We start from the raw sequence: 27,569 nt of genomic DNA, 5'->3' as shown, positions 1-27,569 counted from the left end.
CTCTCGGATTCTTGCTTTGGCTCCTCCCAGCTCCTGGCCTAATGTTCCCCCACCCACGGTATGAGAAGGGAGAGAGATGAGACATAGCCCTGGATCAGCACAAAATCAGACAGCCGTCAGCCAACATCATTTTTTTCTTCCATTTTAATGAACACTTTACAAAGTACAAAATATACTGTCTTTTTTGGGGGGAACATTAGGTACTTTTTTTCTCTCTGTCATACAGTACATGAATCTCAAGGGTTTTGTGTTTTTTCAAGAAAGAAAGAAAGTGTGAGGGCCTGGGGTACGGGGCTGCCCTGTTCTCCCCTCGCCCAGACCTTGGGACAGATGCATGTGCCGCTGCTACTGCTGGTGACCCGGGGCGTATGCCAGGGGAGGGCCAGACCCCCAAGGCGAAACCCTGGGCAGGGCAGGGGCCCCTCTGAGCCCTGCTGTGCAGCCAGCATCCACTCACCCCCATCTCAGGATAACGGAAATGATTTTGGCAAAGAGCAAGTGGAGGGCTCGGGGTTTTGTTTGCTGTTACACCTCCCCACCCCCAGTTTTGGAGCCAACCCTGCCCAGCTCTTCCTGGACCATTTTCTGAACAGGTAAACTGAAGCAGTGGACAGGAAAATGCACTGGGCTTGGCCTCTGCCTTGGGACCTGAATTTGGCCTGTTTTTCACCCACCCCACCGGCCCTCCACTCCGGTTTCCAACTTTGTTGGATGCTCTGCATGGACGAGCCCCAGTAGGCAAAGGGGCACCAGCCCCCAGAACCCCTCCCTGTAAATACTGTCTTCAGGATTGGCTGCTTCTGAGGAGTCCGCCCAGCAGGTCTAGCCCTTGGCTGCAAGGACCTCCGGGCCTCTGCAGGGCAGAGCACAGCCCCTGCAGGGACACCTCTGCCCCGTCTGTCCACAGAGCAGTTTTAGCAAGTCAAGGGGGGTGGGGCTGCCTTGCGTTCGAGGTCTGCTGCCCGCACCCCTTCAACTCTACATGTGGCCCTGGGGTAAGAACGTACCCAGGCCTCGAAATACTGGACGAGCCAGTCCCTCCACTCGGATCTGGGCTCTGCACGTGTGTGCTCGAGTCCACACTACAGTGCGTGTCACAGCGCACACTCACGTGTGCGTATACACACACGTGTGGTCCTGCTCAGAACACTGCTCTGACGCCCAGCACTTGCCGGGTTCACAGCCTCCCGCACCGAGAACCGAGAGCCACGAGCTCCCTCCCCACCAGGCTGCCCACGAAAGCAGGGGCCAGGCCGCCCGCAGGCTTCTTTCTACCTGTACTCCAGGCCACTCCTGGTGCCCTCAGCCCCAAGGACAGCAGGCTGCCTCGGCCAACAGCTCCCAGCCTTCCATCCCAAGAAAGTAGGCGTCCCAGGAGGGCGTGGGTTTCAAAGCTGAAGGCCATAGCCCACCCCGCAGCTTTCTCTCTCCCTCGGTCAATGGAAAAGGGTCCTTTTGCTGCCTCTAATTTGAAAATGAAAGAATGGAAAAGAGCTGGCATGTGAGAAAAGGTATCTAGCTATACCAGGGCTCATCTCCCCTCACAAGTCCCGTCCACTCTTCCCAAGCCCACCCTCTGCTGGGCTGACCACCGTCTGCCATCTTGGTTGACCAACATGCGCCATCTTGGTGGCTCCCTTCCCAGGCGGCCTCCTTGAATAGAGGGCCACTGCCCCCTCCAGGCCTAGCCCCTGCCTCAGCACAGTACCCAGGAAACCTGAAGAGCCCAAGCCCCTGTCTTTCCACCGCTGGGAGACCCCGTCGTCCTCCCCCAAGCTCTGTCTGCCAAGCCAACCACTGACTCTGCTTCTCGGCGGCCGTGACGGCAGTGCCCGGGGGGCTGCTCCCCAGCCATGGCCTGCACTGGCCACAGACACATACACTGGGGGTGCTTCCTTCCTACCCGCCGCCCTGCCACAATTTTCCCTCAGGAAGGAGCGTCAAAAACTCCTGGCCCAGAGCCGTAGCGCTACCACCTGGAAGGTCCCCAAGGTCCCCTCTCTTAGCTGGGGCTGGGAAGGGCCCTGCTCGTGCCCACATCCAGATCCAGAGGCCCAGAAAGCTGGCCCAGGGTGGCTGGGAAGTGGCCAGAAGGGGCAGGAGGTGGGTGGGCAGGTTCATCTTGGATTATCAGGCAAATGGTACCGCTGGCTTGGGGTAGGGGCCTGGCCCTTCCTATCCCCCCCACAGCCTCCTCTCCTGAGCTCCGTGGCGTCCTCTGTCACCACAGAGGGGACAAGCCCCAACCGACCATGCTTCTGGACACCACACTGGCCACCGAGGCCATGCTGCCCGCATGGGGAGGCCACAGCGGCCAGCTCCGGGTCACCCGGTCCCTCCCTTCCCACCAGGGGCCTGTGGCCCGGAGTTGATGGGAGGGGGAGAATGCTGGTGCTTGGGGGGTTCTGGACCCCCGGAATCCTGGGGAAGGGAGGTCTTATGTGCCTCTCCTGCTTGGATGGGTGCCCTGGGCTGAGGTCAGTGGTATAGGCACCGCCTCCTGGGGTGCTCTGGAAACCCCTGTGGAGGAAAGAGGTGCAGAGCGGGCACTGCCCAACTCTTTGCTGGGTCAGGACTAGGGCCGAGGGAGAATGGGGTTTCTTAGGAACCAGGGGCGCCCATGTTGAGAGCTGAGCCCAAGAGGCAGATTTTGATAATTGGGGGCAGGGGTGAAGTGGGCGATCGCGGCCCCTGGTCTCCCTTAACCTCGCGCCGCTCTGCAGTGTGCAGGGACCGGGCGGGTGAAGAGAGAGCGCAGCACTTAGATGGTTTGAGCTTTTCTGACCAGCGAACAGCACAGACTCAAAAGACACACCTGGAGCCCAGGTGGCAGCTCCTGGGCCACCCGCTCACCCCCAAGCCAGAGCCTAGAGTGCCTCAGCCTGACAGGGCACCCTCTTCAGGCCACCTCTCTGGGGGTCTGGGGACCCCTGCACACAGCAAAGCCAGAGATGGCTGGGGGCAGCCAGCCACCGGGGAGACCACTCATTCTTCCCCCAGATCGCTGGAGACCCAGCCGCTGACTCACGGGCACACAGAGGCACCGAGGATGTGCCGGTCTCTGCACACAGTGGGAGGATGGGGGTGTGCGGAATAGAGGGGGCAGGTTTTCAGGGTGTCGGCTCCCGCCCTGTCAGCTGGATACACACCTGGGTAGCCCAGAGAGCGGAGTCCATCCGTCCCTTTCTCAGTCGGATGGGGCCAGTCCCCAGGAGGCGACCTGGGGAAAGAACCTGAGGCTTCTACAGCGAAAGAAATCAGGTGATGGGGCTGCGGGAGCAGACCTGGGCGGAAAGCCGGAGGGCGCCCGTCCCGCTGGGCCAGGTCTTCGGGCTGAGAGCACCGGCAAGGGGGCTCTTCTGTTCCAGCTGTTCCTCCCTCTGTGCCACTGTCCCCCAAATAAAATAAGGGTGTCCAGGGGCCTTGGTCGTGCCAACGGGATTACAGGAAGGGGCCGAATCCAGCTTTCAAGGGAGATTGGGCAGGAGGGGTTAGGGACCCTCAACACCTGCCCCGGAGCTCAGTTCCTGGGCCGTTGGTTTAGTTTTTCTCTCAAGTCAGGGCCGAGGCAGCCAGCCGGCTTCTCTAATAATCGTATTGCCTATATACTTGAATTAAAAATATATGGTGGCTCAAAACGTGCCTGTGTGCACGGCAGACACCGCGGGGCGGAAGCCCTCACGCCCCCACACACACACACGCACACACGCGTGTGCACGCTCACACAGTATATATTAACATATATATTGCTCAAGTATATATGCTATTTACAGTATATATCTATATCAACATAAAACACAGGTATTTATATGTGTGTACAATATACGTCCTAGGGGGTCTAGGGAGCACACGTTTCTGGGGGTCAAGGGGCCGACACACTTGCTCGGCAGGGAGGAGAGGCGGGGGAGTGACACGGTGAGGGGGGGACAGACAGGAAGGGGTCTGGAGGGCGTGCCACGGAAAAATCAAGGCCTTCCAGGGACAGTAAGGGGACTCTCGGGGCGTGAAGTGCTGCCCTGCCCACGTGGACACCCCCATTTTGGAACCAGCAAACAATTGACATTTTGGTGTTTTGTGCAAAATGAATTAACTTAAAAAAAAAAACACGTGGGTTCCGAATCAGTACTTGGGCCCCGAACATCTGCAAGGATCCAGACAGACAGCTTCCCCACCTGGTGGGTGTCCATGGCTCAGAGGGTCCCACGCGGCACAGAGAATGGGGGTGGGTGGGGCTTCACCAGCCCAAGAGAACGTCCCTTCTCCTCCGAGCTTCTCAGGGACAGCACGTGTCAGCTGCTGCCCGGGCACCGAGGAGGACCCTGCAGGTCCTGCTTGCTTGGAAAACACTCCCAGCTGGAGAGGAGGCACGGGGGTCACCCCATTCTCCGAGGGGGCTGGCTTGCCACCTGGCTGTCCACCACCCTGCGGCCCTCGAGTCCCCTCTGATGCTCAGAGCCACTCTGCCTTGGCAGCTCCGTGGGGGGATGCCCCGGGGACCCCTGTATCGTAACAGACCTCTGCTCCCAGCTTTCTGCTCCAAAGGGAGGGCCGAGACCCCTGGAAGCAGCTCCCGATTCTCAAGCTCGTCCCTGGAGCCACAGGGTGCCAACCAAGCGACGTCACACTCTGAGCCCCGGCAGACTCAGCGGGCCATCCCCCGAAACTACTGCCAGCTGCAGCCTGGGTGCAAATACATTAAATAAGAAACTAGAACAAGGTACGGTTTTCTCTATTAAGGCTCAGATAAGCTGCCTCCCAGGTCAAGTACTCATGAACACCACGGCCCCTGGACCGAGGGGTGGGTGGGCAGGTGAGTTGGGGGCAGAGGCCTTCCACTTTCCCCCAAAAGTGGGGCGAGGGGGCGGGGCAGGAAAACGGGGGAGCCCTGTGCTGGTCTAGTTAACTGCTGGGGAGGTGGGGGTGACCTAAGACACCCCAGGCCCAGAACGCTGGGGCTGCCCCCATTTAGGGGAACCCGAGGCTCTGCCAGCCCCAGGAGGGTCCAGGGAAAGCAGAGGGGACAGGAGCTCGTGCCCCAGGCTGGTGGGTCTCCTGGGAACCCCCTCCCCCCGGGACTGAGCGCTCGTGGTGGGGAGGGTCTGGAAAGGCCCCTTTGGCAGTCTTGCTGGGAGTTGGGGCACACGCCCTGTGGCTGGCAGGCCAGGTTCTGGGGGACTGGGGTCCCCCTCCAGCTCAGGGCCCCACCCGAGCTCCCTTGGAGCCTCACCAGCACACGACCAGAGGGCTGCCCACTGGCCTCTACTCTGCAGGAACCAGCCCAGAGCCAATGGAACCAGAGACCAGTGACCACAGGGGCCAGAACCCCTACCCTCACAAGGGCCTTCCAGGGCCCCATGAACTCAGCCCTGCTCAGCCAGCCCCCCAAGATGACCCGAGAACTGGTCCTCCCAGTGTCCTGTAGAAGGTGCCAGCTTCCTTTGGCGTCTGCCCCCGGCCGTGGGCGAGGCAGGAGGAGAAGGTGGGTCAGCTCACGAGCTCCCTGGGCCTCAGACATCATTTTCTGGGGTGCGGGTGGGGGAAGGAGGCGGGGGGGGGGGTTCTCTGGAGGGTCTGGGGGCTCCAGGAAGGCAGGAGGGCACGGGGAGGGCTTGGCTTGGGCCACAGGCCTGGCGGGGTCAGCCATCAGGGGCGTGTCCGAGGGATCCCTTCCTTGGGGGCCCCGGGGCCGATTTTCCAGTCTGTTGAGAAATACTGCGAGAAGAATCTTCAGGGTGGGGCTGGGCCCAGGCCTGGGGGGCAGACGGGGAGGAGCGGAAGAGGCCCTCCTAATGCTTCTCTGCTTGGCTGACTTTCAGGGCGCTGATGACGCCATTGATGTTTTCTTCTGGTACCTGCGAGGGGCGGGAAGCAGACACCCGTGAGCCCCTGGAGCCGGGCCTGCCCTGCCCGGGGGCCGGTGCCGGACACTCACCAGTGCGTGGTCGAACTTGAAGGTACTGATGTAGTAAGCGGGGATGTCAGCAGCAGCTAAGGGCTCGGAGATCTGGGCCACGATGCCGCACTCATCTGGGGACAGAGGCGGGGACCACGTTGAGCGTCCTCCCCACCCGGCCACCCAGCACAGCCTTGGCCTCTCCCCTCCCTCTGCTGGCAGTGCCCGCCCTGTACCCGCAAGCTTCCCAGAGACTCCCCGCCCCTCCATCCAACAGGCTTCTCTGATCTCTTTGGCCAGCAGTGAGCTCTCCATCCTCAGGGCTCCACAGAAGGCACTTCTGTCTAACTGTGACCACCCTCTGCCTGTTTCCGTGCCTCGTAGTTTGGACTCATCTTCCTGGCCATCTTGCGAGTTCCCTAAACAGAGCTGGAGGTAGCATGGCAATAAGAGGACGTGGGTTCAGGCCCTCTTTTTTGTCGCCCTTTTCTAGTCAGATGACGTGGCCAAGTCACTTCCTCTCTCTGAGCCTCCGTTTCCTCATCGGAGTCCCCACTGGGTAAAGGTCCCTGCCTGTCCTAAAGGCAGTGTCAGGCATCTGATCATGAGGAATGTCATTTCCTTCTCCTTCTGGATCTCCAAAGCAGTGGCCTTCTGGCCTCCTCCAAACCTCAGCCAATAAGGTGGTCTTTGGGTTGCCTGGGGATGGTTCTCCCCTCTCCTCCACCCTCCTCCCCTCTTTGAAGGCACCATGCAAAGCTTCCTCCTACAGGAAGACCTCCAGGATCTGAGGACCACTCTTCTCTCCATCAGCACAACCCCTCAAAGCTACTGTTCTGATTCTGGCGATGATGCCTTTCCCCAGCGCTGTCCCGATTGGGTGGGAGAGTACAGATATGGCCACCAGCTCCCCATGGGATTCTGGGGCCAGAGCCTGGGCATCAGCAACCTGGGCTTCACCCTTCCCCCACCCCCAGCCTCCCCGGCACCCTTCCACTCCCCGGCCCTGGTCCTGCTTGTCAGCCCACCCTGGGACCTAGACATGACCCTGCAGGTCTCTCAAGCTCCTGTCTCCTGCTTGGTCTCCTGGGGCTCCTGGCTGGACCCATGGGCCCCTTTGGTGGCTGCACAGGCCTCGTGCTTGCACTTCTGGTGACCGTCTGTGCTGTTATGTGGTGGAGACCGGTTGTGTCCTAAGATTCTTTCGCTACAGACACATTCATTTGCAGTTCTGTAAAGGGGATGGGGGGTGCGGGTAGGAGATTAGGGTCTAGAACGGTGCCTTTCAAACCGTGGGTGGTGACCCACTGGGGACATCAATTTAGAAGGCTGGTAACCAGTGTTTTATGAAATGACAACAGAAAAGGGAAGGGCAAACAGCTCAGCACCAGAGCGAGTGCAGTTTTGTGAAACCGTAGAGTTGTTTGTGTATGTGTGTGCTGGGCTGTGATGGAAAACATATTTCCTGCAAACCGTGGTCTAAAACATATGGAATTCGCCAGTCTAGAATCTTTCAGATTCTCAAGTTATTTTTCTTGCAGGGCTATTTATAGCTATTAGCCTGGCGCTAAAACCCTCCACATCCCGGGAAGGTAGATCCAGCTGCTGCCTGCTAGATCACACACTGTGTCCCCTGTCGCCCGCCCGTGAGGCCACTCAAAACAGCCCAGGGCAACTGCAGATGGTAGGACGATTCAAGTCTCATCTACTATCCCACCTCGATTCTCCCTTCAACCTGACTTTCTTTTTTCTGTAATATTATTATACTGAGTGTATTTTGGTAAACTTTGAAGCAAAGCTGGGGATAAAAAGATAAGCTGAAATGCATCACTAATTATCAGAGAAAGGCAAATAAAACTGCAATGAGGCACCACCTCACACGGGTCAGAATGGCCGTCACTAAAAAATCTACAAATAACAAATGCTGGAGAGGGTGTGGAGAGAAGGGAACCCTCCCACACGGTTGGTGCAGCCACTGTGAAAAACAGTATGGAGGTCCCTCAAAAAACTAAAAATAGAATTACCATAGGATCCAGCAATCCCACTCCTGGGCATATACGCAGACAAAACTCTAATTCGAAAAGATACATGCACCCCTATGTTCACAGCAGCACTATTCACAACAGCCAAGACATGGAAACAACCTAAATGTCCACTGACAGATGAATGGATAAAGAAGACGTGGTACATATACACAATGGAATACTACTCAGCCCTAAAAAAGAATGAAATAATGCCATTTGCAGCGACATGGACGGACCTAGAGATGATCATACTAAGCGAAGTAAGTCAGACAGAGAAAGACAAACACCATATGATATTACTTATATGTGGAATCTAAAATATGACACAGATGAACCTATCTACAAAACAGAAACAGACTCTCAGACATAGAGATCAGACTTGCGGTTGCCAAGGGGGAGGGGGCTGGAGGAGGGACGGAGCGGGAGGTTTGGGTTAGCAGATGCACACTATTACATACAGAATGGATAAACAACAAGGTCCTACTGTAGAGCACAGGGAACTATAGTCAATATCCTGTGATAAACTAAAATGGAAAAGAATATGAAAAAGAATACATATATATGTATATATAACTGAATCACGTTGCTGTACAGCAGAAATTAACGTAACATTGTAAATCAACTCTACTTCAGTAAAAAAAGAAAAAAAAAAGATAAACTGATATGCACAACTTCCTGCTTCTGAGTCTCCAGTGACGCCTGCCCCTTTGCCTGTGATGACCTGGTGAGGCTCTTTTCCACTGTTTCTACTGTGGAGAGGCACCGCTGCGTCACACCCACCTCTGCTGGTGCCGCCCTCTCCTCCCCGTCAGCCGGGTTAACATCCACTGGTCACCTCTGGGGCCACCTCCTCTGGGAAGCCTTCCCTTCCTCAACCCTCTCCAAGCCTTACACGTCCTTACATGTGGTAGTGACAGCAACCGCTGCTTGCTGAGCACCCGGTGTAACTGACACGTCACGGAGGACTTCGCACCACCCTGAAGCAGGATGTACCATCATCCTTGTTTTACAGACTAGGAAACTGAGGCTCAGAGGTTAAGCGCCAAGGTCACCCTGGTTTCCTTCAGCCTCCTTCACTGGCGAACTTGCCTCTAGGCTACTGGGTCTCCATATCCCCACGGCCCCAAACTGGGCAGCAAATGTGGGTGGGAGAGATGCTGGGGTCGGTGGAGAAGGTGGCCCCGAGAGACAGGCTGGAGCCCAGGGTTGGACCAGGAGCCTTCAGCGTACATTTCCTAGCACTGCAGAAAGCAGCCCCCTGTCCTGCCCCTGGGATGGCTCTGGCTTTGGCCTTGATGTGAGCAAAGTTAGGGGGTGCTGTCCAGTCCTGCTAGTTACTGTGTATCTGCGACCTTGTCCAGAGAAAGCCACAGGCAGGGGGCAGAACCGGGTTCCCTCTCCGACCTGTGGCCCTCAGGTCAAAATGCCCTGCCACCTTCACGTCCCGTCCCAGAAGCAGAGCCCCCTGGGCTGACCCCACGGCCCCTGGAGCAGTCTGAGCTTCATCTGGAACATTCTGCACTCTGTCTATGGGAAATCAGGATTTACTGATCCCATCAGGGCCAGCTGAGGGGCGCTCCCCGAAACAAACGTCCTGTGACTTACCAAGAGCCTCTTCTGGGTTCAACGTCTTGGGTCTGACAAGTCTAGCCCAGAGAAATCATGTCTCATCAAGACAAAGCGCGCTGCAGTCATCACAAGGGGGTCAGCAGCCTACACTCAGCGCCGGGAGAATCGGTGCCGTGTGGCCCTTCTAACCGAGGGGTCTGAGACCCGTGGCCCCTTGGAATATGCTGATGGGAAAAACTGTCTACCAAAGACAGCTTGGACAATTGTGGAAACTGAAGCTAGACTGAGTCTTGGGGGATTCCTGTGAATTTTCTCCCGGGGGATCAGGTCACTGTGACCACACAGGGAAAAGGGTACGGGGCTGGGATGTCTTGAGTTTTACTGTGAGCTGTTTGGCAACTGTGTTTAAAAAAAAAAAAAACCTCATTAAAAATGACAACAGTCATTCCCTGTCAACAGTGGGACTAAGGAGAGATTTTTTTTTCCTCTTCTATTTTTATCATGTTCCCAATATTCTAATAAGAAGCAGGTTTTAATTTTTCATTGGGGAGGGGACGGAGAAGAGTGCTTTGCTTGAAGCTGCTCTTCCGTCCTCCGAGGCCAATGCCTCCCGTCACTCACTGGACAAGGGACCGCGTGGGCTGTGGGGACCTCAGTCTCCTCATCTATACCGGCGCTCGGCAATGCCGGCCCCGGCCCCCCGGGGCTCACCGAATCCTAGGGGCTGTCCTCCAATCCGCACCATCTTCCAGAGCTCTCCAGATGCGCTCGTGAACAACAAATTACTAGGAAACCTTGAAAGGGAGCGAGTGAAGTTAATCCCCAGATATTAACGGTGCTCCCTCTGCCAGCCCTCCCTGGAGCATTCCCTGTTCTTGGGCACTGATGTAGGGCCAGAGCAAGGGGGTGTCTGGCCTGAGCTCAGGGGCCCCAAGGACTCTCCCAAGCCCTCAGCGCACTCACTCTGCATCTTCCTCATCTGGGGGCGGGTAGGGGGAGCAGGAAGGCAAGGTTGGGACCGGGCTTTGGAACAACTGCCCCCTTTGCTCAGGCTGGGCAGGGTACCCCCCCCCCACCCCAGCTCCAGACAGGGGTGGGGGGGTGAGGGACAAACAGCACTGGATGGCGCTGGATGACCCGGGGCCTTTGTCTCTGAGTGGCCTGTCATCTGTGAGCCGGGGCCACTCACCTGCAATGAAGGGCTGGGGTAGGGACATATTAGGACCGAGTGGGTGATAAGCCCATCACAAGCCTCCAGGCCGGGGCCCGGCTCACCTCTGCTGGGTCTGCACGTCCATCACCAGGGAGATGTAGCCCTCGATGAGGGAGAAGGAGAAGAAGCGGATGTGGCCACAGTCATCGCCGGCCGCCATGGGGTCCTTCACTCTGGGGGCCGGGGCAGCTGGTGAGGGGTGGAGTGGGGCCCCCACTGCACCCCAAGCCCCATCAGGCCCCCCTGCCCCGCCCATCAGTCTGGGGGTGTTGGGAAGAGCATGGGCCAAGTCCTGGCTCTGATCCTGCCTTGCTGGTGGACCCTGAGGCACTACCTGCGTCGGCCTCTGCATCTGTGAGGTGTGGACGATTCCACGGCACTCACAGAGATGAGCGCCGCACTTTGCGTTTCTGGAGTCCCAGCCCGCCCTCGGCACAGGCTACACTTGCCCTTTCCTGGGGGTGGCTTCTCTGTCCCTGGGATGGCCCACATCTCAGGGCACAGTCTATGGTCACTGTCAGCTCACTGGCCCCTGGCCCCGCTCCACTTGGTGCTGGCCAAAACGTACAATCTGCCCTGCGGAAAACTGCAAAGCTGTCGCCCAGCAAACGAAAAAACCGGAGTTCCCAGCTCTCCAGATGACTGGGCTTGCCCTAGGGGCTCAGGTGACAGTGGGGTGTTTATTATATCCACATGTGGGCCTAGGGCTTCACCAGGTTTTGGGGTTCCCAAGGAATGCCATTCTTCCCTCTTAGAATGGGGATCTGGGGTACAGCCATGTCTCGCTTCTCAAACGACCTCCCAGGGCAGGTCTGTGCCTCCCACCTCAGACTGGGGCTACTAGACAGAGCCGTGTCTCCCCTTGGCCACCCAGCAGCCCCTCACACCCGAGGAGGCCCTACCCGTTGGAGTAGAACATGACATCCATGAGGAGTGTGGCAACAGCGGGCAGTGTGTCCGGGTCCAGGCTGGTGACACAGAACCTGTTGCTCGGGCTGGACAGTGGGTGGATGACGGGCCTCTGGACTGTGAGAGCACAAAGACAAGGGGCGCTGAGGCCGGGAGGAGAGGAGCATCGTGGGGCAGGAGAGGGCCCAGGAAGAGGGGTGGGGTCAGCCAGCAGCTGCTCTGGGGAGGCTGGCTGCAGGCCCTGCAAGACCTGGCCCGGCGCTTCTCCAGCCTCCAGCCCCACCCCCAGGCCCCCGGGCCTTTGCACATGCCACGCCGCCTGCCTGGAACACCCTTCCCAACCTTCACCACCGGGCTTAGCTCCTACTTGTGCTCCAAGCTTCAGCTTGAGAGTCACTGCCTCTGGGAGGCCTGGCCTGATAGCCTGGACTGGGTCAGAAGTGGTCTCTGGCCATTGCTGGCTGCATCCACATCCACTGCCCTGGCTAGACCTTGGGAACAGAGTCTGATCAGGACTGTGGTACCGTGTTATGCCTGGCCCTCAACTGATGCTCTGAGAATGGGGCTGCCCTGGGTAGGACCTGGTAATTTCTTGAGGTCTCTCTGCACAACCCTCCCCCTCCCGCAACTCACCCATCTTGGGCTTCACGAAGCCGTTGGTGATGCCGAGGTTCTCGGCTGCCACTGTCTCGCCATTGACGACCCGCAGGATGGTGAACTCTGATGACAAGGTGTGGGTAACGAAGGGCAGGTCCCGCTCACGCACCTGGGGACGGGGAGTCAAAGAGGGAGTGTACCATAGTCCCCGGATGGAGTGGGCCTGGGGCCACCAGCCCCTTTACTCTGAGATTCTGTCCCCAGAACGAGCTTCCCCTGTCCTTGCCTCCCGCTGTCCTGGTTGGGGACGGGAGCCTGGGACCAGGGGCACATGCCTCCCCAGGGGCAGCAGGGAGGATGCAGAGGGGAGCAGACACCGTGCCGAGGGCTAGGAGGTGCAGGTCCACTCCCCCACTCCCTCTTGTGTGTGGTGGCCACACCTGTCCCTGGCCTGGGAGGACTCTCCAGGGTGGCCACGCCCTATGGGAGAAGAGCATGAATAACACGGTAGCCAGGAAATGCCGCTGGCTCCATGGCCAGACACACTTGCCACCCCAGGGGAGGGGTATGGGATTGGGGGAGCCAGACATCCAGCGAGGGGGGCATCCCACCCACACGCACCCCCAGCACTCACTTCCTGGCCTCCAGCTTAAACCCAGCATGGTCCACACAAAGGGCAGGCAGTGGGTGGGACTAGACCAGCCAGGGCCATGCTGACACTGGACTGATGACCCTAAGGTACGCTTGACCTCTCTCTGAGCTGATCACGAAACCGGCGGGGAGAGGCACAAACTCTGCAGACCACATCCGAGGGGGCGCCCACGTTGCCTGGGCGTGGGCTGCAGCTTGCTCACCAGGATGAAGTCCGTCTGGTAGGTGGACAGCATGAACACAGAGATGTTCTGGTCGGCCAGCGGGGCGATGACCGACTTGGCGATCTTGGTCACACCGATGGGCTGGGAGCTGGAGAAGCTGCCACCACCCGACACCACGTTGAGGGCCAGCCAGGTGGCGTCGGCCACACTCAGGTGTTCCGAGGAGGGCAGCTCTGGAGGGGGACACAGAAGGCCGGCTTATGACTGATGGGCCCCAGATGTGTGACCTCGGCCAGCCCGCCCTCTGGGCCTCAGCGCCCTCATCTGTCAAAGGAGGCCGAGATCGTCCTTAAAGGTCCCATCCGGGGAGGACCGAGCAGGGAAGGCTCTCACAGGACTCTGGATGTGCCCAGCAGCTCAGTAGGGCAGGGACCATGGGAACAAGGGGTTTATCTGTGCTGGGCCTCAGTTTCCCCAGCTGTGAAGTGATGCATACTCAGCAGTAACAGTTTTGTTATTTCTGGTTTTCACTACCTTTCTGGGTACCAGGTACTGCCATTACCACCTTATACCGGTGGACCGGGTCCCATGGTTCTCAAACTGGGTTCCCAGGAACCTCCCAGGGGCTGGGGGGTAGAGGGGAGGCCAGGAGAAGACAGGGTGGGGGGCCCGGGATTTTCCTCCCTGCTTCAGTTAGACCTGTACTTCAGGCTCCTCTGGAAGCACATTCAGCTCCAGAAGGCCTCCTGAGGTTGCCACCTTCCAGTGGGCAGTGACTGTCACCCAAGTCCCTCCTGAGAGCCTGGGGATCCTGGGGGCGGGGGCACCGGCAGGGGCAGGGTTGGGGAGGTTCAGAGCGGCAGTGATCGCCCAGTCTCCTTGACTAGCTCACAAAGACCATCCTTCCACCCCGTCCTGCAGAAAGAGTACCCAGGGGAGACTGTGCACGGGACATGGTACACACATGTGCACGGCTGCATGGACAGGCAGCCACAGAACAGAGCACAGGTTGCACATGGAACTCTCCACGCATCACAGTCGCCTGCTCGAACCCACCCCGTACCAGGACTGTCATTTCACCCCATACATGTGACAAACCAGAGCTCTGAGGGGCTGGTGACTTACCCAAGATCACTTAGACAGGGAATAACAGAGCCAGGATTCAAACCCAGATCTGACTTACAAACAGACCCTTATGCTCGATGCTGGGCACCACATGGGAAGAAGGGCCAGGTCCCCAGCAAGGGGGCCGCTAAGAAGAGGGGGCCGGATACTGGTGAGTTAAGGGGGCTGCGATGATCATGATGCTGCCCGAGGGAAGCTGGGTTGGGCTGTGCTGGCCTCAGCACGATGGCTCCGGAAGCCTCAACCAGGCTCCTACCTGCCCAGCTAAGGTCGTCATGGCAACCACAGCCTACGGAGCCCATTGGCCCTGCTGGCTGAGAGGGGCCAGTCCTCCGCCAGGCTGGCTGGAGAGGTAGGCTGCTTCCCAGAGAAGGGAAGGGGTTTGGGAGTGGGGGAGGCAGGAGGAAAGCCTGATCTCAGGCTTCCACATCTAGTCTCTCCGCTTGTCATCTGGGGTGTCAGAAGAGAGACTTCTCAGCCCCAGGACCGCCAGAGGAAACACGCTCCCCAGAACTGAGTGTCCCAGTTCAATTCTGAAATTCCAAGGGGTCTGGAACTGGCCATGGAGGGGATTTCCTGGGGGCAGTGCTGTGAGCCCCCAACCCTGCCATCTTAAGCAAAGACAGCCCCAGGAGCCACCGAGGGCCAGGGTGCCTTGATGGTCTGTCATCTGAAGCACCATTTTAATATACTAATAAATAAAATTACTTAATAAAAAATTTTAATTTCACTTTTCAGTAGGGCAGAACCCCAAAAGCCATCTTAGGAAAATTCTGGAGGGGTCCTTTCCATCACCGCACACTAACACATCAGGACCATGTCCGCGTTTGTGAACCTGCCTCTGCCTGCCTGTTCCAAGCTCCTCACAACTCAAAACTGCCCAGTGGCTTTCCACGTTCTCTGGAGTAAAAGCCAAAGTCCTCGTGCCGCTGGGAACCAGCATTGCCCCAGAGGGCTTTCTGGGATGATAGATATGGTCTATACCTCCGCCGTCCAAAGCCACTTACCCCATGTGGTAACGGAGCACTTGAAATGTGGTCAGTGCTACAGAAGAAATACAATTTTAAGTTGCATTTAATTTTGGTTCCTTTAAATTCCCATGGCCGCGTGGGGTGAGCGGCCAGTTCAAGTCTACAATTGGCCTCACTGGCACGCCAGTGCCCTGGGGCTTTGTTTTCTGCTATTCTCAGCGCCTGGCACACGGAGGCTCCAGAAGAATGGATGAGGAGGGACGTGGCAGCTGTCCCCGCCCCTCTGCTCTGCCCGGGCCCCTGTTCCCACCCATCGACCTTCTCTGCTCCCGCCGCGCGCCCCCACCCCAGCTCAGTCTCTGTGGTCAGGGCTTGGTCACACTGCCAGACCCCAGGTGGAGGGCGGCCTTCGACATCATCCCACGCTCCTGTACCCGGCTTCCCAGGATCAGGCAGAGGGCCCCGGGGGAGCCAGTGTCACCCCCAGACACTGCCAACTTCTCTGAATTCTTAGTCCAGCAGCGCAGAACGCTGTCCATTTGCTTATAGACCTGGCTCAGAAGTCAGTCCCTGCCCCATTTCACAGAATAGGAAACTGAGGCCCGGAGAGGGAAGCTGACTGACTCAAGGTCACAGTGCAGTAAATGGGGAGGGCACCTCATTCTGGCACCGTGGCACGTCTGTCCAGACCCGTCCCGCCACCAGCCCGTGGTGGGGTGTCGCGAGAACCCCTCTTGCAGGGATTAGCTTCAGGACTGTAAAGTTGGCGGGGGGGTCCGGGCAGCTGAGGTTCCAATGTCCCAATTCTGGCACCGTGGTTCCACTGGCCCTGTAAGGCCTTCACCTGGCAGGTGGAGCCTCGGCTGCCCCAGCCTCAGGCCTGCCCTCTGTCCCCCACCTGAGTTCCACAATCCAGTGGGGCCTGATCTTTAGCAGTGGGGTCCTCGGCGAGCACGTGAGGGTGGTGGCAAAGAACACAGGCTTTGGGCTCAGACAGTGACAAACTCTAACCCTGGCTCCGTCCTCTGCAGCAGAGGCTGCTGGGAAGCTGCTGCTGATACAGTGGTGAAGGCCATTCCCTCCAAGTCTGCAAAGCGCTGGGGTATGTGCATTTTTAGGGGGTGCTAGGGTACCAAGGCTCTGCTCCGAGGAGTCTCTCAGCGGGTTTGGACGGGTCCCGCGGAGAAGCCCAGGCCTGAGGCCGACCGGAAATGGGGACAGAAGTGGGCGGGTGGGGGATGGTGGGCAGCCTGCAGGCTGCCACTGCCCAGAGGAGTTCAGCTCAATCCAAACGCTACTCAGGGTTTGGGCGGCCGGTGAGCGGGGGTGGGTCTGCCCGCCGGTCCCGGCTCTCAGTCCTGGATGGAACCCACTGAGGTGCTTCAAGCAGCAGGCCCGGACTGAGAGGGAGGTCAGCCCTGGGTCAGTGGTCACCTCTCTGAAGCTTCCAGAAGCGTGAGCTTTGTCAGAGCAGCAAAGCAGCTGGAGACCACAGTGCTCGCTGCTTCTGGCCCCAGGGACCCCAAATGCTGCCCTGGCACTCGGGGGCAAGGGAAGGCCTGCCTGGTCCCATCGTCACCCAGGCCAAGCCTCAGGGTGCCCGAGGTGCCGCTGCGGGGCTGGGGGCTGGGCTGCCAGGAGCTGCCAGGAGGGAGCCAGCTTGCTCTTCCCTAGAGGAAAAGTAGACACATTCCAAGACTGAAAGGGGTTATTAATACTGTCACTGCCCATCGTCCAGGACCCTAAAGATAGCCCATCAGAGCTGAGGACGCTCCCTGGCGGGTCGCTGAGGACGCTCCCTGGCGGGTCGCTGAGGACGCCTGCCACCTCCCAGAAAGCAAGTCGGCAGCTCTGTTGCTGGGAGCCCACCCTACCTCCCCAGGAGTCCCCCGTTTCCGGGTGCAGGCCCTGTGGTTCCCTGTGCTAAGTGGGAGAGTTTGTCAGGCTTCTCCCACCCTGCCTGCAGCGGGGTCACGAGTCCTGGGGTCAGGTGGGCGGGTTGTGTCCTGGCTGTGTGACTCTGAACGAAATCACCACCTCTTGGTTTCTTAGTTTTCAAATGTTGGGCTGATGAAATCAGGATAGACTCCAGAAGACGCTTGGAGGATTTAATGGGATAATCCCCATCGAGTGCGTAGCTAAGTGCCTGGCGTCCGAGGGCTTGCCAAGTGCCAAAGCCTTTCTGTTATAACGCTGCTGCTGGGAGTTCTGTTGGTTTCTGGACAGAAGTTGGGGAAAAATGTATCAAGAGTTTAAACATGTACAGTTTCACTGTAAAGGAGTAGTTACACATGGGACAAAGAAAGAGTTATGGGTATGAACGTTCAACCCAAAAGGATTTAAGACAAAGACCTGGGAGCTACCAAAAAAGTCAACGCCAGGGCCGGGCAGACGAACCACAGTTCATCTGCGACAGAATACGATGCGTCTGTTTAAAAAACAGGTTTTTCGGCTATGAAACACATTTCCCAGTCATGAAGGAAATCAGAATATAAAATTTATGGTAGGTATGAATTCTGCAATTAAGGTCTCATTCTGTAGGTGTGGTAAGTAGGAGAGGGCTTTTATTCTCAGCTGATACAGGCTCAGGTATTCAGGGTGAGCTGTCCTGAGGTCTTAGTTTCAAGTGGTCCATTAAATAATAAATGTATGTGTGCACTGTTTATGGACAAGAAGTGAAAACAGTTGTCCTCAAAGGTGACCAGCCGGCAAGTCTAGTTTCAGGTGGAGGGAACAGGGGTGTTAATTGTAGGCTCTCAACGGTTGTACAAGTCTGAAAACTGTCAAAATACAAAGGGTATCGGGAAAACACACTTTTGAAGGCTATCTGATCCTGGGAAATTATACTGAGTGGAATGAAAAGATAAGAAGCATGTGCACTACAGGTCAACACGGCGAGATATCCACACCTGGGGGTGTAGAATGTGGAGACCTCGTGGGAAGGACTTTGCCACGAGGCAGCCCTGGAGAGGTCGAGGGAAGCGGGTGGGCGGGCAGGAGCTGAGGTGTCATGGGAGTGATGCGGGGGACTCTCCAGGGAAGCAGCCCTCCCTGCAGCAGGCACCCCATCCTCAAGGTCCACCCCTCCTCCCATCCCGGGAGATGTAATCTCAGCTCCAGGCTGAGCTGCCAGTCTGTTATTCTACACAATGCGGGAGACGCTCCAGAGGCAGGTGTGCGTCATCCTCCATCAGTGCTCACCGGGAGGGAGGGGTCGGCTTCAGGGCACAGTGAAGAACTGGCCCCGACTGGGATCCCAGCTCCTTCACTGACCTGGACCTCGTGCAGAGGGGACCCCTGCTGGGGGTACTACTGAATTAGTAAGTTAGGAGCTCAGAGCTAGGCGGGAGATGCAGGGAGTGCTGATGGGCACTGCACTGTTTGCCCTGGTGGACACGCAAAGTGGAGGTGGCACGTGACTCCCTGATGCCTGTCATAAGGCCACACACACACCTTACAGAACTGGGAGGGAGGGAAGGAGGTGATCCTGTGTTAGGGACGAGGCCACGGAGGCCCCAGGTCAGTGAGCCACTTGCCCAGAAGGTAGCAGAGGCTGGATAGAAGCTGGGTCTTCCCCTCAGCCCTGGGTGAGGCCAGGAGTTACCTCTCGACATCCTCCTCCCTCCATCTTTCGACCAATCACGGCACCAAGCACCAAGTGTGCTGCAGATCACACTGACACACACAAGGGGACTGTGACGGGTGGGGGCCCCCCGATGTGCACTGGGCCCCTCTAACCGCAAACCTGGGATTCTGCTCACTACCCAGAGGTCAGGGCAGGCGCTGCTGCTCCCATTATTTTGGGTCCCTGAGAACACCTTGCATTGCACAAAGTAAGTGCTCATTAAATATGTAAGAGCTCAAAATACACACACGCACCTCCCTTCTGTTGGCCACACAGACACACAGCATCCACTTGAGCCAAGAGTCTCTAAAATTCCACAACCAACAAGGAGCTGCCTGGTTAATGTCACTGACGATTGTCCCTCCCTCCCAGGAAAGGTCCAGCATCTCACGTACACGTGAATCGCAGACAGCCGCTGGTTTCTAACCATAAAAGCTTCACAATGGAGGTAACTGTTGGCGAACAATAACCAATGTACCCTGGCTGATGTCAACAGTGGCCAAGGGAAGCCCTTGGGTGAGAAGCAACATGTGCAGAGCTGGGAGACGGGGCACCATCCTTCATAGGGTGTGACACAGCCAGCATCCCTCCCTGGTCCCACCGGGGCAGCCACAAGACCAGACTCCCTTCCGAAGAGGAGTCTCCTGAGAGAACCCCCCTAGAAGCGAGGCGAGAGGGTAGCACTCAGCATCGCTACCTCTCACTGAGCCTCCACCCCACCCCAGATCCTGCCCTCTGAGAGCAGACTGCCCTGGGCCTGCCCCCTTTTTCTCAGGTGCTCCTGTGACCTTGGTCTGCTGGGAACCACCACTTCTCAGCAGCACTTTCTCCTCATTTCGGCTGGAACCACCCTGAAAGCACTTCCGGCTTCAAATGCCCCTCTGTCACTCACGGCGACTCTGGGCACGTAAATGGCGGCTTCGTCACCTGTAAAACGGGTCTCCACTCTTTACCCTTCAGGCCACTGGAATGATCCCAGGAGGTGATATGTCTCTGCTGGGCTCCAGTTAACCGTTAAGAGTGGCGGAGGGGGAACGGGAGTCTTACTTTGTATGGTTTTCCCCTGCGGCTCCACAGTGTAAGCGCGAGAGAGACTTACTACTTAAATCTATGTACACAGTTTTTTCTCTGGTAACGATGGATATCCAAGCAGCCTGACGTGCTGACCAGGAGTCACTGCCTGGAAGTGAGACCCTGGCTCAGACGTCACGGAGCGGCTGGGCCCCTCCTGGGCTAATAATTTAAACCTGCTTCCCCACGTCCTACCTACCCTGTACTGAAGAGTAAGCCGATGACCCCTTTGTCGCCGGCTCCGTTCCAGCCACTCAGGTTCAGGGAGAGGCAGATCGAGACTTCGCCTCCATTGTTTACGGTTCCAGGGAACCTCAGGGTCTGTAAGTCCCTCAGGAGCTGAGGCTCTGTCCTTATACCTCCTGGTCTGCCCTGCCTTGCCCTGTCCGGGGCCTGGCCCGTGGAAACATGCATAAATGACACCAGTGGCGAGGCCCTGGGCAGGCTGCACACCACGTGTCTGTGCTTCAACTTCTTCATCTATAACGTGAGGACCATTAGAGCCGTTTCCAGTGTTTAGCACAGTGTCTGCAGACAGAAGCACCGGCAGGGCTGGTAAAGTGCGTTAATCTATGTTGAATGGCGGAGGGGTGGGCGTGGAGGTCCAAGACTCAGCTCTGGTCTTGCTTCCTATTTCAAGGGCCTCTCCCGTGGGGTCTCCTGCACGGCGGGGCGTCCTCTGTGACTCGCTCTTGCAGCATCCACACCCTCCTTGCACAGCACCCACCGCAATGGCAGCTCCACAATTAATGGTGTAATTAGCTGGCAGGTCGGAGGTGGGGTCTCTCATTCCGGGGCTCAGCAAGATGCCGGCATGGCACGCAGCAGGTGCTCAGTAAATACTGCCCCACCCCCCACCCCGGGGCTGGCTCAGAATAACCCGACACTCAGCTCAGCCAAAGGACAGCTCCCTGGTTACAGACAGTTCCTGCAAACACAGCCTTCCAGGACCAGCAAAACTGGCTCCCCAGGTCCCGCAGCCTCCCGCTCTCCCTGCTCAAGGAGTTTTCTTACCTGCTGCCTTCAGAGGTAGACAGTTAGTCAGAGATACTGGTCTGGGGAGGTGGATTAGATAGAATATCCCTTCCCAGAGAACAGACACTCTGGGGGTGTTCCTTCTACATCCGAGGCGCCCTGATTCTCAGCAGTTCTGTGTAAAGGCCTGAATGCCCATGAGAAAATAAACATGTGCTTGGGTTGCCTGAGCAGACATTCTTCATGTGAGTTGTGGCTAAGGCAACATTCCGGTCTGTGGTTCCTGGGCTCAGGAAATGTCTGATGGGGGACTTCCCTGGTGGCGCAGTGGCTAAGACTCCACACTCCCAATGGTCAGGGCACTAGATCCCACATGTGTGCGGCAACTAACAGTTGGCATGCCACAACTAAGGAGCCCTCAAGCCACAACTGAGGAGCCCGCCTGCTGCAACTAATGAGCCCACTGCTGCAACTAAGACCTGGCGCAACTGAATAAATAAATATTAAAAAAAAAGAAAAGAAAATTCTGATGAATGAATGAATGAGTGACTGACGACACAGGTGTCCTTGGCGAAGGGGCAGGGCCTCCAGTGGGGTCTGCCCCATTCCTGCTCTGGCCACACAGCCGCCCCCCCTTGGAGGCATGGGGGCCCGTAGGATGTGGGGCGCCGAGCCCAGTCCCCAATACTGACTCAGTGCCCTAGACCACGTGCGTGCGAGGACAACAGGGCGTAGCTGGGAAGCCGCTTCCTGGGGCTTCACTCTCTCACCAGTAAAAGTAAAGAGGGTCGATACGCATCGGGAACCACAAAATAGTCAACTCCTGACTCCACAATGCCATTTCTCAGACTCTGTTTTGGGAATCAACCTGCCTAAGAATACATGTTATGCACTGACAGAGTTTATAAATTTCTCATTGGAGGACAATGAAAATAACTTCAGCTCCAACCGTAGGGGCCTGGGCAAGGAACCAGGGCTGCTGCTGAAAGGCTGTGATATCACAGCATATTTTGTTGTTATGTGAAGTGAAAACATTTCTATAAATTAAACAGACCGCCTGAGAAAAGTTGGAAAGAAAACCACAAAAAAAGTGACCAGTAGCTGTCTTGTGGGTAGGGCTAGGGTTTTAAAAACTGTTGGATTTGTTGCCCTCTCTACATGTTCGGAAGACTCTAACTTAGCAGTTCTGAATGACCACCAGCTCTCAGGGGGCCCAGCTCCTCTGCTGGTGAGTCTGGACCCACGACTCCCCGCCTCCACTCTCAGTTCCTCATTGATAATCACAGGAGAAGCACAACACCTTCGCATCAAGTAATACGTATCGGTCAGCACTCGCCACCAATGAACACTCACTGTTACTTTAGAGCCGGACAAACGTAACGAACTTCAATCATAAAACTAAAAGGATGTGGAGGATGAGGGGACAGGGCTTCTTTCTGGGGTGACGGAAGTGTTCTGGAACCGGATAGTGGTGACGGCTGCACAACCTTGGGAATATCAAAGACCACGGAACTGCTGTACATTTTAAAATGACGCACTCTCTGGTACGTGAATTCTATCTCGATTTAAAAGATGGAAGGAAGATAAAATCATAAAAGGATGGTGACTGGGGCAAGTTCCTGTTCGAACAAGGACTGAAGATGTTTTGAAAGCGCCTCCCTCGCGGCAGGAGTCCCAGAGAACATGCCCCCTGCCTTCCTGGTTGCTTTAGCTCCTGGCTGGGGAGGCACCGCCCCCTTTCAGCTCTGGGGCCTTTCCTGGGAAGAAGTCTCGAGAGCAGAAAGGGAGGGGATCAGCCAGAACACAGGACAGGAGGAAGCTCTGCCACCAGCAGGTGGGGACAGAAACAAGGGGAGGGGGGCGGGCAGCCGGCACCGACTGCCGGCCCCAGTCCAGCCAAGCCCCTGGGGAGAGAAGCACTTACCCAGGAAGCCCTCCTCATCGACAATGATGGTATAATCCTCCGGGGTCTCGGTCAGACTGAAGAACTTGCACCTGGGTGGACGGACAGACAGACACGGGGTATTGTAAGTCCCAGCAGACCCTGTGGCAGCCGCCCGCCTCAGCCCCCGCCCCCTCTCCCAACGCCGTGACCCGGTTTACCCAGAGCTCTGCCCCAGCCTGCTTGGGGGCTACGTATTTCTCCCTCCACTGCCTCAGTTTTGACTCAGGAGGACTCAGAGAGGCCTAGGGACGCTGATGGTTTCCTCTGCACCCCCCGATCTTTGAGGACCCCTGAGCCGGTCAGCCTCCAGGGTCCCCTACAGGCCCAAGGGCAGCTCTGGCAGGGCGCATGCAGATGAACTGTGTTTTCCGTGTCCTCCGCTCCCCACACACATTCTGACCTTGAGGCCTCTGTCGCCGTGTCGTGTCCCCGGCCCATGGTCCTGGCCCCTCTCCGCACCAACTCGAGAGCTCCCACAGTCATTTACGGCCTAATTCGCATCACCCAACCGACAGCCCAGCCTTTAGGGTACTTTTTTCCCTTGCAGGAGAGAGGGGCGTGGCTGTCTGTGCCATTGTGTGGCAGGGATCCCTGAACTGCCACATGCTGCCTTTGGTAATACTGCTTAGCCTGGGGTGTAAGTTGCTCATTTCCTCCCCCAAATGGGACCATCAATTTCCCAAGGCCAGGGAGGGTCTGGCAATCACTGGGTCCGTCTGTAACTCATCCCTGCCGGTCTCAGCCCTGAGCACGCTCTTGGCACCTGGCAGACACGCTGGGCTACGTGTCCAGACAGCCCTTGGGCTGGGCTTTGAGGCTGTCTCCAGCTGAGGGGCTTACCACCCCCTCAACGCCCGTCTCCCTGTCCCCCATCCAGCTAGACTGGCCCCCAGAACACCCCAGGCGCAGCTGCAGGGAGAGACGGCACGCACAGGCAGCGGCGGGCAGGGAACTGCCCACGGTCATTGATTTATCTGGTGTCGCTGATCTCAAGTACGGGGCTCAGCTCGGGCTCCATGCCCGCTGTGTAAAACCCATCCATCACAGGAAGCCGTGACAGAAGGAGGCCCAACGAGTAAGCCTGGCAAGGGCCCGAACAGCACTTCTACGAAGATTAAAATGGGAAAGCGATCCTGAAGAGGATGCAGTGTTGCCGGGGATGGGGGTGGCCGGAATGTCTGCGGATCTCTGCCCCCCGGCTCCCCTCTCCTGGCAGCCATCCTGCCACACGGAAGCCTTATCCACAGAAGCCCCGCAGCACCCTTTTCACTTTATTCTTTAGATTTCCACAAGTAGTGAGATCAGCTGGAACCGGTAGGACTGCAAAAGGGTGCAGCCGTTTGGAAGATGGTTTGTCAGGTTTCTACAGAGTGAAACCTACATGCCCACTGGCAACCCTGCTCCTGGGTATTTAGTCAAGGGAAATGAAAACATACGGCCCCACAAAGGCCGGTATGCAAATGTTTACAGCTTTTATCTGTAATCGCCACGAACTGGAAACAACCCAAACGTCCTCCCTTCAGCCGGAGAACTGGGTAAACTGTGGCACATCCACACCAGGGAATACTGGTCAGCAACGGAAAGGACTGAATTACTGATTCTTGCAACCATGTGGACGAATCTCAGGGGCATTTTGCTAAGTTACAGCCAGACTCAACAGGAGACGTACTATGTGATGCCATTTATGTGACATGCTGGAAGAGGCTACACTGTAAGGATGGAGAACAGATTCCTGGTTGCCAGGGGTTGGGTTGGGGCCGACATTTGAGGGCCACTGGCGAACTTCTGGGGTGAAGGAGGTGTTTGGTTCTTGACGGTGGTGGTGACAAGATGATATACATTTGTCACAACCCGAAGGACTGTACCCTAAAAGGGGCAGCTTCTACTGTATATGTGACTTATACCTCGGTGAACCCGACTTCAAGGAAAATGCTTCGCCGGAGTTGTGAACAAGGTGGCGTTCCCCCGCCACGCCGCCCCCCCCGCCCCAACACTCTGCTCAACCAGCAGCAACACACTCTTCAATTTCCCTCCAGCTCTTTGGTTTTCAAATTACATCTCTGTCCCTGCCTGTCCCATATCCAATTTGCAACTCCTGCCCGGACAAATGAAATCTATAACTGCTGGGCGACAATGGCAAATTATCACTTAGTGAATGGCAACCACTGGTCTGGCCTAGCTCCTCCTTGGGGACCCCTGTGTGCTAAGAGCGAGCCTCAGAAGCCCGCCCCACCCCACCCCCACCGCCAATCACCAAATTGCCACAAGCAAGGACTCCCTGGGTGGGGGGAGTGGCCACCCAGTCATCCCAGAGCCTTGAGAAGGCAAACAGATGTGGTACTTGCTCCCTGTGCCCTCTCGGGGGTGAGGGATGCTCCAGGAATAGACCATATAAATGGCCCTGGAGGGCATAAACACCGGCAGAAGGCAACATCGGCCTCTGCTGCCGATGGGGTATGACTACGCTGTTGATGTGACCGTCTCCAGGGGCCGAGTGCCAGCTATTATCTCGGAATGTGCGCCTTGGCGTGGGCAGGCCTCCAGGAGGGCGAGTCAGTCGGAGGGACCTGCAGCTACTGCTCTGGTCACACACTCGGGAGCGGGCCTCCTGCTCTCCTAACTTGACCCCCTCAAGTCCTACACATCTCTGAACTCACCCCATCTTACCTCCCAAGTCGCTCTGAGATCTGTTTTCCCCTCTCTCCATCACCCCCTCCACGTGAGCGCTTGCCTAGAAGCCTCCCCTTGCCTCACTCCCCCACTCTTGCCTGCCTCCTTGTCTCACGCCCCCAAAGGTGGACAAATACTCTTTCCACTGCCCGGCACCCCCTTCCCTCTTCTTTGGCTGGAGACATGCCACTCACCCTTCAAGACCCAGTTTAAGCGTTTTCTTCGGGGTGAAACCTTTTCTGATTGGCCCCACCACCTCTTCTCTCTCACTTCCTACCACACGGGTGATCCTGTCTGGATGTTAAAGCCACTGTGGACAGCTGGGCTTGGTGGTACATCACACCTCAAAGGGACAGTTCATTTATCTCACAGTGTATGTGTAAGATGCCCTTAGAGTTGGGCTGTGTACAACCTGAACAACTGCACATGATGGTCCTGAGTGCTTTCCACACGCTATTACAGGTAATACTTGTTTCCCCCAGTGGACCATAAACTCTCACAGGCAAGGACGGTGGGTTCTCTGTACACACACCTTGTACCTGACACTGGCTGGACAGAGAAACAACACTCAAAGTCTGATGAGCAAAAGAGTGAACTGTGGCCACATGCCTACCCCCAAAGCCAGAGGAGCCCCAATCAGAGCAAACACTGCTTGCCCCTGTGTGGCACTGCCTTGACTTGCCCCCTCTCCGGGAGGCGCTCAAGTCTCCAGTCCCAACTTCACGCTCTCTACTGAGCCGTGGCTAGATCAACACCCCAGATGCCGGGCCCCAGTGTTCGTGGCCTCTCTGTACTTTGTCTACAAGGAGCTGGAGAGAGGACCGAAACCCAGCAATTACCCAGCCTGCTGCTGAGTGCTGTTGGGAAACCCGGGGAGGAGGAGAAGTGTTTGCCCTCTAGACGCCCGCATGGTGCTTAGAAACAGGATGAAACAACAGGGTTAGAGAAAGCAGTCTGGGAGTGCGGGAAGAGGACCAAGAGCCTGGGGTCAAGAGACCTGGGTTCCAGTCCCAACCTGGCACCTGGGAATGGTGAACCCTGGGCTGCTTCATTCCTCTGTACAATGAGCGACAGGTTCAAGGTGGACTAGTTTCCATCCAGCTCCGGTTTGGGCAGGGAGGGCACAGGCCACATGGAACCCTGTCAGCGCCATAGCGAGGTGGACCTCAAGGGGCCTGGCTGACAAGGCACGGAGAGATGATCCCAGAACCATTGAGTCTGTTTGGAAAATGCTTTTCAAGGGCAGGCAAAAATCCCAACTAGCTCTGATCAGAACCCAAGACACATCTGCTGCCCAGGCAGCTGGGCAGGTGGTACATCACAACTCTGGTGGGGAGGGCTCATTCATTGCACAGTCTGTGTAAAGAGTGGCCTTAGAGTTGGGCAGTGCACAACCTGTGCAACTGTGTGTGATGGCTGACCAGCAGGTCCTGCTGGCGCAATCAGATAGACAGGATACAAAACTCTAGAGTCCTGGACAATGAAGTAGGGAGACTGGGGAACAGCAGCTCTGGGAGAGCCCCAGTTCACTGTGGTTCAGGACATACCCCAAGAGTCATGCAAGTCCGACTTCCCTGGTGGCGCAGTGGTTGAGAGTCTGCCTGCCAATGCAGGCGACATGGGTTCGATCCCTGGTCCGGGAGGATCCCACATGCTGTGGAGCAACTAAGCCTGTGCGCCACAACTACTGAGCCTGCGCTCTGGAGCCTCAGCATAAATAAAATAAAATAAATAAATAAATAAATAAAAGAATCATCCAAGTCCCCTGTCCAGGGGGCGCCAATGCATCCTTGGGCTCTGTGCACAGAGTACGGGTGCTGGATAGTACTGGAGGCCATACCAGAAAGTCTGCGCCTGTTCAGATCCTCACGGCCCACACATGCCCAGAGGAAAGCGAGGGGACTTTACACTGAAATCCCTTCAGCCTGGGGGAAGATTCCAGCCACCATCTTTAAACCTCTATGGCTGTTGTGGACCATGGGATGGAAGTAATGCTGCTGCTTATGGCTGTGTGACCTTAGGCAAGTTACTTAACCTCTCTGTGCCTCGGTTTTCTCATGTGTACAATGAGATGAAAATATTTAATATCTCCTTCATAGGGTTGTGGTTGAAGAATAAATGCCCAGCATGACTACGGTAAGCACTCAATATGTTGGCTATTTTTCCT

At 56.9% G+C, this 27,569-nt stretch overlaps 1 protein-coding gene across 2 annotated transcripts in view; it reads right to left on the bottom strand.

Annotated features, from left to right (window-relative positions):
- Positions 1-142: 142 nt before the first annotated feature.
- The window catches only part of CASTOR2 (cytosolic arginine sensor for mTORC1 subunit 2), a 58,995-nt gene continuing 31,568 nt past the window's right edge, over positions 143-27,569 (bottom strand). Inside the window, exons 2-9 of one of the 2 annotated variants that reach the window (XM_079945725.1) lie at positions 22,712-22,782; positions 13,060-13,253; positions 12,242-12,374; positions 11,602-11,725; positions 10,762-10,872; positions 10,198-10,280; positions 5,933-6,027; positions 143-5,852 (exon numbers count right to left, since the gene is read on the bottom strand). In XM_079945725.1, coding sequence (XP_079801851.1) covers positions 5,787-5,852; positions 5,933-6,027; positions 10,198-10,280; positions 10,762-10,872; positions 11,602-11,725; positions 12,242-12,374; positions 13,060-13,253; positions 22,712-22,782 — 877 coding nt within the window. In that variant the 3' untranslated portion in view covers positions 143-5,786. Of the gene's footprint in view, positions 6,028-10,197; positions 10,281-10,761; positions 10,873-11,601; positions 11,726-12,241; positions 12,375-13,059; positions 13,254-22,711; positions 22,783-27,569 lie in introns of both variants that reach the window. The other variant, XM_079945724.1, reaches the window with a different exon arrangement.

This window comes from Stenella coeruleoalba (assembly GCF_951394435.1).
Source record: "Stenella coeruleoalba genome assembly, chromosome: 15".
NCBI lineage: Eukaryota > Metazoa > Chordata > Mammalia > Artiodactyla > Delphinidae > Stenella > Stenella coeruleoalba.
The sequence above is the reverse complement of the archived record's forward strand: the minus strand, read 5'-3'. Positions and strand labels throughout refer to the sequence as shown.